At 49.2% G+C, this 15,561-nt stretch overlaps 1 protein-coding gene across 3 annotated transcripts in view; it reads right to left on the bottom strand.

Moving 5' to 3' along the window:
• LOC142684356 (uncharacterized) overlaps positions 1-9,861 on the bottom strand; it is a 35,665-nt gene extending 25,804 nt beyond the window's left edge. Inside the window, exon 1 of one of the 3 annotated variants that reach the window (XM_075847517.1) lies at positions 9,697-9,861. Coding sequence is in view for 1 of the 3 variants with exons in the window: in XM_075847516.1 (XP_075703631.1) it covers positions 3,670-3,765 (96 nt within the window). In the remaining 2 variants the exon portion in view is untranslated. Of the gene's footprint in view, positions 1-3,669; positions 4,030-9,696 lie in introns of those variants that run through there. The other 2 variants (XM_075847516.1, XM_075847518.1) reach the window with 2 other exon arrangements.
• Positions 9,862-15,561: the final 5,700 nt, after the last annotated feature.

Here is a 15,561-nt window from a genome sequence, read left to right as displayed (position 1 = left end):
TAGACTCACCAACAACTGCCTAATATAAGGATAGACTCACCAACAACTGCCTAATATGACGATAGACTCACCAACGAGGGCCTAATATGAGGATAGACTCACCAACGAAGACCTAATATGAGGATAGACTCACCAACAACTGCCTAATATGAGAGTAGACTCACCGACAACTGCCTAATATGAGGATAGACTCACCAACAACTGCCTAATATGAGGATAGACTCACCAACAACTGCCTAATATAAGGATAGACTCACCAACAACTGCCTAATATGACGATAGACTCACCAACAACTGCCTAATATGAGGATAGACTCACCGACAACTGCCTAATATGAGGATAGACTCACGACAACTGCCTAATATAAGGATAGACTCACCAACAACTGCCTAATATGACGATAGACTCACCAACAACTGCCTAATATGAGGATAGACTCACGACAACTGCCTAATATGAGGATAGACTCACCAACAACTGCCTAATATGAGGATAGACTCACCAGCGAGGGCCTAATATGAGGATAGACTCACCAACAACTGCCTAATATGAGGATAGACTCACCAACAACTGCCTAATATGAGGATAGACTCACCAGCGAGGGCCTAATATGAGGATAGACTCACCAACGAGGGCCTAATATGAGGATAGACTCACCAACAACTGCCTAATATGATTATAGACTCACCGACAACTGCCTAATATGAGGATAGACTCACCAACAACTGCCTAATATGAGGATAGACTCACCAGCGAGGGCCTAATATGAGGATAGACTCACCAACAACTGCCTAATATGAGGATAGACTCACCAGTGAGGGCCTAATATGAGGATAAACTCACCAACAACTGCCTAATATGAGGATAGACTCACCAGTGAGGGTCTAATATGAGGATAGACTCACCAACAACTGCCTAATATGAGGATAGACTCACCAGCGAGGGCCTAATATGAGGATAGACTCACCAACAACTGCCTAATATGAGGATAGACTCACCAACGAGGGCCTAATATGAGGATAGACTCACCAACGAGGGCCTAATATGAGGATAGACTCACCAGTGAGGGCCTAATATGAGGATAGACTCACCAACAACTGCCTAATATGAGGATAGACTCACCAGCGAGGGCCTAATATGAGGATAGACTCACCAACGAGGGCCTGATATGAGGATAGACTCACCAACGAGGGCCTAATATGAGGATAGACTCACCAACGACTGCCTAATATGATAGACTCACCAACGAGGGCCTAATATGAGGATAGACTCACCAACGAGGGCTAGAAATTACTACCGAGTTAGATTATAGGTCACAATGAACGGGCAGGTTACGGCAAAAAAATATTTTGAGAGTTTAGACATTTAAAAACACATTATTTACAATAATATAAAAGACCGTTAGAAAAGATGTTAAACTGTCTGTCTAATTTTGTGATCTACTTGATTCATTGTATATGCGGAGTCCAGTATATAGGAAGGACAATTCAGCCGCTGCACTGCAGATTACACAAGCACATGTCTAATTGTAAAAATCCATGTTTACTTCACCGCGTGTCTGGACGCTGCACTCTAGAACATGATGGAGACTTTACATGTTTACTTCACCGCGTGTCTGGACGCTGCACTCTAGACCATGATGGAGACTTTACATGTTTTACTATCACCGCGTGTCTGGACGCTGCACTCTAGAACATGATGGAGACTTTACATGTTTACTATCACCGCGTGTCTGGACGCTGCACTCTAGAACATGATGGAGACTTTACATGTTTACTTCACCGCGTGTCTGGACGCTGCACTCTAGACCATGATGGAGACTTTACATGTTTACTTCACCGCGTGTCTGGACGCTGCACTCTAGAACATGATGGAGACTTTACATGTTTACTTCACCGCGTGTCTGGACGCTGCACTCTAGAACATGATGGAGACTTTACATGTTTACTTCACCGCGTGTCTGGACGCTGCACTCTAGAACATGATGGAGACTTTACATGTTTACTTCACCGCGTGTCTGGACGCTGCACTCTAGACCATGATGGAGACTTTACATGTTTTACTATCACCGCGTGTCTGGACGCTGCACTCTAGAACATGATGGAGACTTTACATGTTTACTATCACCGCGTGTCTGGACGCTGCACTCTAGAACATGATGGAGACTTTACATGTTTACTTCACCGCGTGTCTGGACGCTGCACTCTAGAACATGATGGAGACTTTACATGTTTACTTCACCGCGTGTCTGGACGCTGCACTCTAGAACATGATGGAGACTTTACATGTTTACTTCACCGCGTGTCTGGACGCTGCACTCTAGACCATGATGGAGACTTTACATGTTTTACTATCACCGCGTGTCTGGACGCTGCACTCTAGAACATGATGGAGACTTTACATGTTTACTATCACCGCGTGTCTGGACGCTGCACTCTAGAACATGATGGAGACTTTACATGTTTACTTCACCGCGTGTCTGGACGCTGCACTCTAGACCATGATGGAGACTTTACATGTTTACTTCACCGCGTGTCTGGACGCTGCACTCTAGAACATGATGGAGACTTTACATGTTTACTTCACCGCGTGTCTGGACGCTGCACTCTAGAACATGATGGAGACTTTACATGTTTACTTCACCGCGTGTCTGGACGCTGCACTCTAGAACATGATGGAGACTTTACATGTTTACTTCACCGCGTGTCTGGACGCTGCACTCTAGACCATGATGGAGACTTTACATGTTTTACTATCACCGCGTGTCTGGACGCTGCACTCTAGAACATGATGGAGACTTTACATGTTTACTATCACCGCGTGTCTGGACGCTGCACTCTAGAACATGATGGAGACTTTACATGTTTACTTCACCGCGTGTCTGGACGCTGCACTCTAGAACATGATGGAGACTTTACATGTTTACTTCACCGCGTGTCTGGACGCTGCACTCTAGAACATGATGGAGACTTTACATGTTTACTTCACCGCGTGTCTGGACGCTGCACTCTAGACCATGATGGAGACTTTACATGTTTTACTATCACCGCGTGTCTGGACGCTGCACTCTAGAACATGATGGAGACTTTACATGTTTACTATCACCGCGTGTCTGGACGCTGCACTCTAGAACATGATGGAGACTTTACATGTTTACTTCACCGCGTGTCTGGACGCTGCACTCTAGACCATGATGGAGACTTTACATGTTTTACTATCACCGCGTGTCTGGACGCTGCACTCTAGAACATGATGGAGACTTTACATGTTTACTATCACCGCGTGTCTGGACGCTGCACTCTAGAACATGATGGAGACTTTACATGTTTACTATCACCGCGTGTCTGGACGCTGCACTCTAGAACATGATGGAGACTTTACATGTTTACTTCACCGCGTGTCTGGACGCTGCACTCTAGAACATGATGGAGACTTTACATGTTTTACTATCACCCCCATTGACCAAATGAAAGCCAATCAGACAGATCTCTCTAATATTCTGTGTAGAAGAGACGTTTTTTGGATGTACAAGTTTAAAACATTGAAACCTTTGGGTCTTAACGAAGGGAATGAGACCATTATTTGAATCTATAAATGAATCCGAACAATAATAATAATTAGAATTTTTAAGCATAAACTTCTATGATAATAGATTTGCAAGCACTCACTTTTTTGTAGTCACGGACAGTCTTCTGCTCCGCGCATCCTTTCGAGTCCGGCCGGTCTTGTCTTCCTATTGGAGCTCTTTGCTTTGGATGACTCATGTCCCCGAGTGCTGGATTTCTATGAGAATATTCTTACTTATTTAGAGCATGAATAATCAGTATGTAATTATCCTCCATTTTTGGTCTTTTTTGAACGTCACACTTTTATAACAATAATATATGAAGCTGACAATCTCGCGCTGTTAAATAGTTCAGAACCGAACACACTTCAAATTGCAGCATCCTTTCTGATGGTCCTTTCTGATGGTCCTTTCTGATGGTCCTTTTTTTGAAGGTCTTTTTTTTATGGTCTTTTTTGATGGTCCTTTTTTTGATGGTCTTTTTTGATGGTCCTTTTTGATGGTCTTTTTTTTAATGGTTTTTTTGATGGTCTTTTTTGATGGTCTTTTTTTTGATGGTTTTTTTGATGGTCTTTTTTGATGGTCCTTTTTTTGATGGTCTTTTTTGATGGGTTTTTTTGATGGTCTTTTTTGATGGTCTTTTTTGATGGGTTTTTTTGATGGTCCTTTTTTTGATGGTCCTTTTTTTGATGGTCTTTTTTGATGGGTTTTTTTGATGGTCTTTTTTGATGGTCTTTTTTCTAATGGTTCTTTTTAATGGTCTTCCTTAATGATCAAGTGAGTGTCATGTGTCTGGGACAACAATACACATATCAGGTAGTTTTGCATTAATGAATGCGTACAACTTAATACGCTTAAAAACCTTAGCATCCCGTCTCATGGTCTTATTGAACATTATGCTTCCATGACAACAGTACATAGGCCTCATAGGCGAGCTATACTGAACATGTTTAAAAAGATTGGCATCCTTTTTAATGGTCTTATGGTGCGTCATGTCTCCATGGCAATCTTGCGCTGTTAAATCGTGTAGAACCCAATGCACTTTAAACTGTTATCATTTTTTTATGGTCTTTTTTAATGGTCTCACCTAGTGTCCTGTGTCCGTAACTATAATACACAAATTAGTTTTCCACTACTGAATATGTACAACTAAACACACTGAAAAACCTTAGCATCTTTTCTTACGGTCTTATTGAATGTTATGTCTCCATGACAACAATACACAGGTCAAAGGTGAGCGGTGCTGAACGTATTTTAAAAAGATTGGCATCCTTTCAAACGGTCTTACTGGGCGCCCTGTTTCCATGACAACAACGCACAGGTCTGACATTTTTGCGTGGAATAACAATTTAATAATTGAAAAACATATATACACATTCATGTTCTCTCCAGACGTTGTTAAGGTATATTGATGGATATATATATACATATCGTTTCATTTTCATTTTATTCTTATATTCCATGTCCAAATCTTATCGTTGTTTTAAAATACTATTTCTAATTGGTATTATTTTATTAACATCTTTTCTAACGGTCTTTTATATTATTGTAAATAATGTGTTCTTAAATGGCTAAACTCTCAAAAAACCATTTTTGCCGTAACCTGCCCGTTCATTGTGACCTATCATCTAACCCGGTAGTAATTTTGACTACCGACCTGAGATAGGGGCTATATAATTGCTGAGACTTCTCTGTTTCAATTCACTTGTACTTGACCTGACGACGGGGCCGGTGCGGCTTCGAAACACATGTGAGGATAGACTCACCAACAATTGCCACATGTGAGGATAGACTCACCAACAATTGCCACATGTGAGGATAGACTCACCAACAATTGCCACATGTGAGGATAGACTCACCAACAATTGCCACATGTGAGGATAGACTCACCAACAATTGGCACATGTGAGGATAGACTCACCAACAATTGCCACATGTGAGGATAGACTCACCAACAATTGCCACATGTGAGGATAGACTCACCAACAATTGCCACATGTGAGGATAGACTCACCAACAATTGCCACATGTGAGGATAGACTCACCAACAATTGGCACATGTGAGGATAGACTCACCAACAATTGCCACATGTGAGGATAGACTCACCAACAATTGCCACATGTGAGGATAGACTCACCAACAATTGCCACATGTGAGGATAGACTCACCAACAATTGGCACATGTGAGGATAGACTCACCAACAATTGCCACATGTGAGGATAGACTCACCAACAATTGCCACATGTGAGGATAGACTCACCAACAATTGGCACATGTGAGGATAGACTCACCAACAATTGCCACATGTGAGGATAGACTCACCAACAATTGCATGTTTAAATCCCTTTGAAAATGGGTAATGACGCCCCCAATTTCCAAAAGTGTGTTTAGGAGCGGTGTCTTTAGTTTCATAACTGACAACGACCTGTGCACCGCCCTAGTCTCATGTCCCCCCCCCCCCCCCCCTCAGCGACAGATTCCCTCAAACCTCAAAATGAGAGAAAAATTATGCATAAATTTACTGCAGACTATACAGAAAGCCCGTAACCTAGCAACACCGCCGATGTGCTCGGCCAACATATATATATATATATATAGACCCCATACACATATCTGAAACATGTAGAGCAGTGATCTTCACCCTGGCTGTCAACACATGCTGGGAGTTGTAGCTTCCCAACAGCCGGAGGACCCCAGTTTGAAGACCCTTGTTGTTGATCTGCCTGAACATCTCACTGCAGCTCTATGAGCAGGTGTCAGGGCAGGTCTATGAGCAGGTGTCAGGGCAGCTCTATGAGCGGGTGTCAGGGCAGCTCTATGAGCAGGTGTCAGGGCAGGTCTATGAGCAGGTGTCAGGGCAGCTCTATGAGCAGGTGTCAGGGCAGCTCTATGAGCAGGTGTCAGGGCAGGTCTATGAGCAGGTGTCAGGGCAGCTCTATGAGCAGGTGTCAGGGCAGCTCTATGAGTAGGTGTCAGGGCAGCTCTATGAGCAGGTATCAGGGCAGCTCTATGAGCAGGTGTCAGGGCAGGTCTATGAGCAGGTGTCAGGGCAGCTCTATGAGCAGGTGTCAGGGCAGCTCTATGAGCAGGTGTCAGGGCAGCTCTATGAGCAGGTGTCAGGGCAGCTCTATGAGCAGGTGTCAGGGCAGATCTATGAGCAGGTGTCAGGGCAGCTCTATGAGCAGGTGTCAGGGCAGGTCTATGAGCAGGCGTCAGGGCAGCTCTATGAGCAGGTGTCAGGGCAGGTCTATGAGCAGGCGTCAGGGCAGCTCTATGAGCAGGTGTCAGGGCAGCTCTATGAGCAGGCGTCAGGGCAGCTCTATGAGCAGGCGTCAGGGCAGCTCTATGAGCGGGTGTCAGGGCAGCTCTATGAGCGGGTGTCAGGGCAGCTCTCTGAGCGGGTGTCAGGGCAGGTCTATGAGCAGGTGTCAGGGCAGCTCTATGAGGGGGTGTCAGGGCAGCTCTATGAGGGGGTGTCAGGGCAGCTCTATGAGCGGGTGTCAGGGCAGCTCTATGAGCAGGTGTCAGGGCAGCTCTATGAGCAGGTGTCAGGGCAGCTCTATGAGCAGGTGTCAGGGCAGCTCTCTGAGCAGGTGTCAGGGCAGCTCTCTGAGCAGGTGTCAGGGCAGCTCTATGAGCGGGTGTCAGGGCAGGGCTATGAGCGGGTGTCAGGGCAGCTCTATGAGCGGGTGTAAGGGCAGCTCTATGAGCGGGTGTCAGGGCAGCTCTATGAGCGGGTGTCAGGGCAGGTCTATGAGCGGGTGTCAGGGCAGCTCTCTGAGCAGGTGTCAGGGCAGGTCTATGAGCAGGTGTCAGGGCAGCTCTATGAGCGGGTGTCAGGGCAGCTCTATGAGCAGGTGTCAGGGCAGGTCTATGAGCAGGTGTCAGGGCAGCTCTATGAGCAGGCGTCAGGGCAGCTCTATGAGCAGGTGTCAGGGCAGCTCTATGAGCAGGTGTCAGGGCAGGTCTATGAGCAGGTGTCAGGGCAGCTCTATGAGCAGGTGTCAGGGCAGCTCTATGAGCAGGTGTCAGGGCAGCTCTATGAGCAGGTGTCAGGGCAGATCTATGAGCAGGTGTCAGGGCAGCTCTATGAGCAGGCGTCAGGGCAGCTCTATGAGCAGGTGTCAGGGCAGCTCTATGAGCAGGCGTCAGGGCAGCTCTATGAGCAGGTGTCAGGGCAGCTCTATGAGCGGGTGTCAGGGCAGCTCTCTGAGCGGGTGTCAGGGCAGGTCTATGAGCAGGTGTCAGGGCAGCTCTATGAGGGGGTGTCAGGGCAGCTCTATGAGGGGGTGTCAGGGCAGCTCTATGAGCGGGTGTCAGGGCAGCTCTATGAGCAGGTGTCAGGGCAGCTCTATGAGCAGGTGTCAGGGCAGCTCTATGAGCAGGTGTCAGGGCAGCTCTCTGAGCAGGTGTCAGGGCAGCTCTCTGAGCAGGTGTCAGGGCAGCTCTATGAGCGGGTGTCAGGGCAGGGCTATGAGCGGGTGTCAGGGCAGCTCTATGAGCGGGTGTAAGGGCAGCTCTATGAGCGGGTGTCAGGGCAGCTCTATGAGCGGGTGTCAGGGCAGGTCTATGAGCGGGTGTCAGGGCAGCTCTCTGAGCAGGTGTCAGGGCAGGTCTATGAGCAGGTGTCAGGGCAGCTCTATTAGCGGGTGTCAGGGCAGCTCTATGAGCAGGTGTCAGGGCAGCTCTATGAGCAGGTGTCAGGGCAGGTCTATGAGCAAGTGTCAGGGCAGCTCTATGAGCAGGTGTCAGGGCAGCTCTATGAGCAGGTGTCAGGGCAGCTCTCTGATCGGGTGTCAGGGCAGCTCTCTAATCGGGTGTCAGGGCAGCTCTATTAGCGGGTGTCAGGGCAGCTCTATGAGCGGGTGTCAGGGCAGGTCTATGAGCGGGTGTCAGGGCAGCTCTCTGAGCAGGTGTCAGGGCAGGTCTATGAGCAGGTGTCAGGGCAGGTCTATGAGCAGGTGTCAGGGCAGCTCTATTAGCGGGTGTCAGGGCAGCTCTATGAGCAGGTGTCAGGGCAGGTCTATGAGCAGGTGTCAGGGCAGGTCTATGAGCAGGTGTCAGGGCAGGTCTATGAGCAGGTGTCAGGGCAGCTCTATGAGTAGGTGTCAGGGCAGCTCTATGAGCAGGTGTCAGGGCAGCTCTATGAGCAGGTGTCAGGGCAGCTCTCTGATCGGGTGTCAGGGCAGCTCTCTGATCGGGTGTCAGGGCAGCTCTATGAGCAGGTGTCAGGGCAGGTCTATGAGCAGGTGTCAGGGCAGCTCTATGAGCAGGTGTCAGGGCAGGTCTATGAGCAGGTGTCAGGGCAGGTCTATGAGCAGGTGTCAGGGCAGGTCTATGAGCAGGTGTCAGGGCAGCTCTATGAGCAGGTGTCAGGGCAGGTCTATGAGCAGGTGTCAGGGCAGCTCTATGAGCAGGCGTCAGGGCAGCTCTATGAGCAGGTATCAGGGCAGCTCTATGAGCAGGTGTCAGGGCAGGTCTATGAGCAGGTGTCAGGGCAGCTCTATGAGCAGGTGTCAGGGCAGCTCTATGAGCAGGTGTCAGGGCAGCTCTATGAGCAGGTGTCAGGGCAGATCTATGAGCAGGTGTCAGGGCAGCTCTATGAGCAGGCGTCAGGGCAGCTCTATGAGCAGGTGTCAGGGCAGCTCTATGAGCAGGCGTCAGGGCAGCTCTATGAGCAGGCGTCAGGGCAGCTCTATGAGCAGGTGTCAGGGCAGCTCTATGAGCGGGTGTCAGGGCAGCTCTATGAGCAGGTGTCAGGGCAGGTCTATGAGCAGGTGTCAGGGCAGCTCTATGAGCAGGCGTCAGGGCAGCTCTATGAGCAGGTATCAGGGCAGCTCTATGAGCAGGTGTCAGGGCAGGTCTATGAGCAGGTGTCAGGGCAGCTCTATGAGCAGGTGTCAGGGCAGCTCTATGAGCAGGTGTCAGGGCAGCTCTATGAGCAGGTGTCAGGGCAGCTCTATGAGCAGGTGTCAGGGCAGCTCTCTGATCGGGTGTCAGGGAAGCTCTATGAGCAGGTGTCAGGGCAGCTCTCTGATCGGGTGTCAGGGCAGCTCTCTAATCGGGTGCCAGGGCCTCACATCCTGCCGAGCTCTGACACTTCTATGTGCAGCCGTTTTCACACTCACCACCCCAGACACACAGGTGACCAGTGAGGGGTTCACTCTCCGCTCCCCATCCTCCGCAGTGATGAGCTCTGTCTAAAGCCAGAGGAGGGAGAGGGCAGGGTGGGGGATGGGAGCCTGAATGTCTAATCACACTGCGTTGTTAACTCATTGGGAGGGCTGGGGGTCTGGAGCTCTCCGCTGCCTGTGAGTGGTAAGCTGCCAGCTGGCTGCTAACTGGTTAACCTCGAGCAGAGCCTGGCTAGTGTGTGCGGCACAATGCATGGACCTGGCACCAGCTGATAATGTGTTAAAACGGGGACACTCACCCTGTCGCCCCAAAAAAATCCAACCCCTTCCTTCCAGCTATTGGGAGCTGCAGGATGATTCTTAATAAACCGATAAACTTTCTCCCCTGATCTCTGGACTGAGGAGCGGAACGGCCTGGCGGGCCCCCCCCCCCCCCCCAATACCTCTCAGCCTGCCCCTATATTGTACATGGACCCTCCATAAAAATATACATTAACACCACTACAGCACTACGTAGTATAAAGACCCCTCACCCTGAAATTCAATACTGGTCATAGCCCTACGCTCCCCACACTGACACCCCAATACTTATCAGACCCTACACTCCCCACACAATCATCCCCAAGAATGAGAACCCCCACTTTTACCACAATGCTACCCCAATACTTATCAGACCCCTACACTCCGCACAAAATCATCCCCAAGAATGAGAACCCCCACTTTTACCACAATGGTACCCCAATACTTAGCGGACTCCTACACGCCCCACACAGTTATCCCCAACAATGAGGACCCCCACTTTTACCACAATGGTACCCCAATACTTATCGGACTCCTACACGCCCCACACAGTTATCCCCAACAATGAGAACCCCCACTTTTACCACAATGGTACCCCAATACTTATCGGACCCCTACACGCCCCACACAGTTATGACTAACATTAAAACCCTTCACACTTCTCACATCGACACTCAATACTAATCAGACCCCTACACTCCCCCACAATAAATACGAACCCCCAAACTACCCACAATGGAACCCTTAATGCTGATCTGTGCTCTACATTACCACAATATGACCCCTAATGCTGTGGACCCGCTACACACTGACCCCCACTACATGAACCCCTAACCTGTCTGCTACTGCCTAATGGAGGGGAGAGGGGCTGCCACATGTCTGAACATTACAATATAACCAGAAACAGCCTAAGAAATGCTAGAAGTGTCTGACGGTGGCCGACCCCACAGACATCAGACCCTGCCAGAGGAAAGTAAATAGGTGGTGATCACTGCGCACACTCCCGCCCAACACACCACTGAAGTCCACTCACAGCCCATATGTTACCGGCCAGAGAAGCGCAGCGGATGTGATATATGATGATGATGATGATAATTTGGCTCCTTATTAAAGATTGGTAAATAAAACGAGAACTTGGGACTGCACACAGGGACACAGAGCTGTTAACCTGGGTGAGGTTAGGAAAGTGACCGCAAGAATCAGCATAGTGGGGGGCAGTAGGGATGTAGTATCGACTTCACAAGCAGACAGACACAGGACCAGGGATCAGAACCAGGGGTCAAAGCCAAGAGATGGAACCATGGGTCAAAGCCAGGAGATGGAACCATGGGTCAAAGCCAAGAGATGGAACCAGGGGTCAAAGCCAGGAGATGGAACCAGGCGTCAAAGCCAAGAGATGGAACCAGGGGTTAAAGGCAGGAAATAGAACCAGGGGTCAAAGCCAGGAGATGGAACCATGGGTCAAAGCCAAGAGATGGAACCAGGGGTCAAAGCCAGGAGATGGAACCAGGGGTCAAAGCCAAGAGATGGAACCAGGGGTTAAAGCCAGGAGATAGAACCAGGGGTCAAAGCCAGGAGATGGAACTATGGGTCAAAGCCAAGAGATAGAATCATGGGTCAAAGCCAGGAGATGGAACCATGGGTCAAAGCCAGGAGATGGAACCAGGGGTCAAAGTCAGGAGATGGAACCAGGGGTCAAAGCCAAGAGATGGAACCAGGGGTCAAAGCCAGGAGATGGAACTATGGGTCAAAGCCAAGAGATAGAACCATGGGTCAAAGCCAGGAGATGGAACCATGGGTCAAAGCCAGGTGATAGAACCAGGGGTGAAACCCAAGAGAAGGAACCATGGGTCAAAGCCAGGAGATGGAACCAGGGGTAAAAGCCAGGAGATGGAACCAGGGGTCAAAGCCAAGAGATGGAACCAGAGGTCACTGCCCGGAGATAGAACCAGAGGTCAAAGCCTGGAGATAGAACTAGGGTTCAAAGCCAGAAGATGGAACGAAGGGTCACAACCCAGATATGGAGCCAAGGGTTCAAAGCCAGAAGATGCAATTGCACACAAGGACTCTGTCCACATATGACACTACACACCAGGGAACATATGCTCTGACTAAGCATATGGCAGCAGCACAGTATCGGGCACCAGAAGGGTCTCATAGAATGTGTTTTACAACTGTAGGGAACCCAGATGCTTTTTTATCTATGTACATGTTCCAATAAACCATGTCACTGAGATGTGGTCACAGGTGGCATGTAACACAACAGTTTTTAAACCCCAATCACATCCAGAGCTGCACTCAAAAATCTGCTGTTAAATCATGTCTTACAATCAAGTGCTGCACTCACAATTCTGCAGTTAAATCCTGTCGCATACTCCAGTCAAATCCAGAGCTACAGTTACAATTCTTCCAGTTTCCTACTCTCATCAGACTTCATCTCCAAAAATGCAGTGCAGCAGTTAAATTGTGTCTTCTGGCCTGTTTACACAGGGTAATAATTATTATCATCACTGTACAGGGCGTACGAGCTCTCTTCAGTGTATGGGACGTACGAGCTCTCTTCGGTGTATGGGACATACAAGCTCCCTTCGGTGTATGGGACGTACGAGCTCCCTTTGGTGTATGGGACGTACGAGTTCCCTTCTGTGTATGGGACGTACGAGTTCCCTTCTGTGTATGGGACGTACGAGTTCCCTTCTGTGTATGGGACGTACGACTTCCCTTCTGTGTAAGGGACGTACGAGTTCCCTTCTGTGTATGGGACGTACGAGCTCTCTTCAATGTATGGGACGTATGAGCTCTCTTCAGTGTATGGGACGTACAAGCTCCCTTCAATGTATCGGACGTACGAGCTCTCTTCAATGTATGGGACGTACTAGCTCTCTTCAGTATATGGGACGTAGAAGCTCTCTTAAATGTATGGGACGTACGAGCCCCCTTCGGTGTATGGGACGTACGAGCTCCCTTAAGTGCATGGAACGTTCGAGCTCTCTTCAGTGTATGGGTCGTACGAGCTTCCTTCGGTGTACGGGACGTACGAGTTTCCTTCAGTGTATGGGACGTACAAGCTCCCTTCAATGTATCGGACGTACAAGCTCTCTTCAATGTATGGGACGTACTAGCTCTCTTCAGTATATGGGACGTAGAAGCTCTCTTAAGTGTATGGGACGTACGAGCTCCCTTAAGTGCATGGAACGTTCGAGCTCTCTTCGGTGTACGGGACGTACGAGCTCCCTTCGGTGTACTGGACGTACGAGCTCCCTTCTGTGTACCGGACGTACGAGCTCCCTTTGTTGTATGGGACGTACGAACTCTCTTCGGTGTACGGAACGTACGAGCTCCCTTAAGTGCATGAAACGTACGAGCTCCCTTCAGTGTAAGGGACGTACGAGCTCCCTTCAATGTATCGGACGTACGAGCTCTCTTCAATGTATGGGACGTACTAGCTCTCTTCAGTATATGGGACGTAAGAGCTCTCTTAAGTGTATGGGATGTACGAGCTCTCTTCGGTGTACGGGACGTACGACCTCTCTTCGGTGTACGGAACGTACGAGCTCCCTTCAGTGTATGGGACGTACTAGCTTTCTTCAGTATATGGGACGTAAGAGCTCTCTTAAGTGTATGGGACGTACGAGCTCCCTTCGGTGTACGGAACGTACGAGCTCTCTTCGGTGTATAGGACGTACGAGCTGCCTTCAGTGTATGGGACGTACGAGCTCCTTTCAGTGTATGTGACGTTTGAGCTCTCTTCGGTGTATGGGACGTACAAGCTCTCTTCGGTGTACGGGACTTACGAGCTCCCTTTGTTGTACGGAACGTATGAGCTCCCTCCAGTGTATGGGACGTACGAGCTCCCTTCAATGTATCAGACGTACGAGCTCTCTTCAATGTATGGGACGTAAGAGCTCTTTTAAGTGTTTGGGACGTACGAGCTCTCTTCGGTGTATGGGACGTACGACCTCTCTTCGGTGTACGGAACGTACGAGCTCCCTTCGGTGTATGGGACGTACGAGCTCCCTTCAGTGTATGGGACGTAAGAGCTCTCTTCGGTGTATGGGACGTACGAGCTCCCTTCGGTGTATGGGACGTACGAGCTCCCTTCGGTGTACGGGACGTACGAGCTCTCTGCGGTGTACGGAACGTACGAGCTCCCTCCAGTGTATGGGACGTACGAGCTATCTTCAGTGTGTGGGACGTACGAGCTCTCTTCAATGTATGGTACGTACAACCTCTCTTCGGTGTACGTAACGTACGAGCTCCCTTCAGTGTATGGGACGTACGAGCTCCCTTCCGTGTATAAGACGTACGAGCGCTCTTCAGTGTATGGGACGTACAAGCTCTTTTCAGTCAATGGGAGGTACGAGCTCCCTTCAGTTTATGAGACGTACGAGCTCCCTTCAGTGTATGGGACTTACAAGCTCTCTTCAGTGTATGGAACGTACGAGCTCTCTTCAGTGTATGGGACGTACGAGCTCTCTACAATGTATGGGACGTACGAGCTCCCTTCAGTGTATGGGACGTACAAGCTCTCTTCAATGTATGGGACATATGAGCTCTCTTTTGTGTATGGGACATACGAGATCCCTTCAGTGCATGGTACGTACTAGCTCTCTTCATTATATGGGATGTAAGAGCAGTCTTAAGTGTATGGGACGTACAAGCTCTCTTCGGTGTATGGGATGTACGAGCTCTCTTCGGTGTATGGGACGTACGAGCTCCCTTCGATGTACGTGACGTACGACCTCTCTTCGGTGTACGGAACGTACGAGCTCCCTTTGGTGTATGGGACGTACGAGTTCTCTTTGGTGTTTGGGACGTACGACCTCTCTTCGGTGTACGGATTGTACGAGCTCCCTTCAGTGCATGGAACGTACGAGCTCCCTTCAGTGTATGGGACGTACGACCTTTCTTCGTTGTATGGGACGTACGAGCTCTTTTCGGTGTATCGGAAGTATGAGCTCCCTTCGGTGTATAGTACGTACGAGCTCCCTTCATTGTATGGGACGTACGAGCTCCCTTCGTTGTATGGGATGTATGAGCTCCCTTCAGTGTATGGGACATACGAGCTCCCTTCAGTGAATGGGATGTACAAACTCCCTTCAGTGTATGAGCTCTCTTCGGTGTATGGGACGTACGAGCTCCCTTCATTGTATGGAACGTACGAGTTCCCTTCAGTGTATGGGATGTACGACCTCTCTTTGGTGTATGGGACGTACGAGCTATTTTGGGTGTATGGGATGTACGAGCTCCCTTCAGTGTATGGGATGTACGAGCTCTCTTCAATGTATGGGACGTATGAGCTCTCTTCTGTGTATGGGACGTATGAGCTCTCTTCTGTGTATGGGCCGTACGAGCTCCCTTCAGTGCATGGTACGTACTAGCTCTCTTCAGTATATGGGATGTAAGAGCTCTCTTAAGTGTATGGGATCTACGAGCTACCTTCAGTGTATGGGACGTAAGAGCTCTCTTCGGTGTATGGGACGTACGAGCTCCCTTCGGTGTATGGGACGTACGAGTTCCCTTCTGTGTATGGGACGTACGACCTCTCTTCGGTGTACG

This window comes from Rhinoderma darwinii, assembly GCF_050947455.1.
Source record: "Rhinoderma darwinii isolate aRhiDar2 chromosome 5 unlocalized genomic scaffold, aRhiDar2.hap1 SUPER_5_unloc_1, whole genome shotgun sequence".
Classification (NCBI taxonomy): domain Eukaryota; kingdom Metazoa; phylum Chordata; class Amphibia; order Anura; family Rhinodermatidae; genus Rhinoderma; species Rhinoderma darwinii.
Note: the sequence above shows the minus strand (reverse complement) of the source record. Positions and strands in the feature narration are given on the sequence as shown.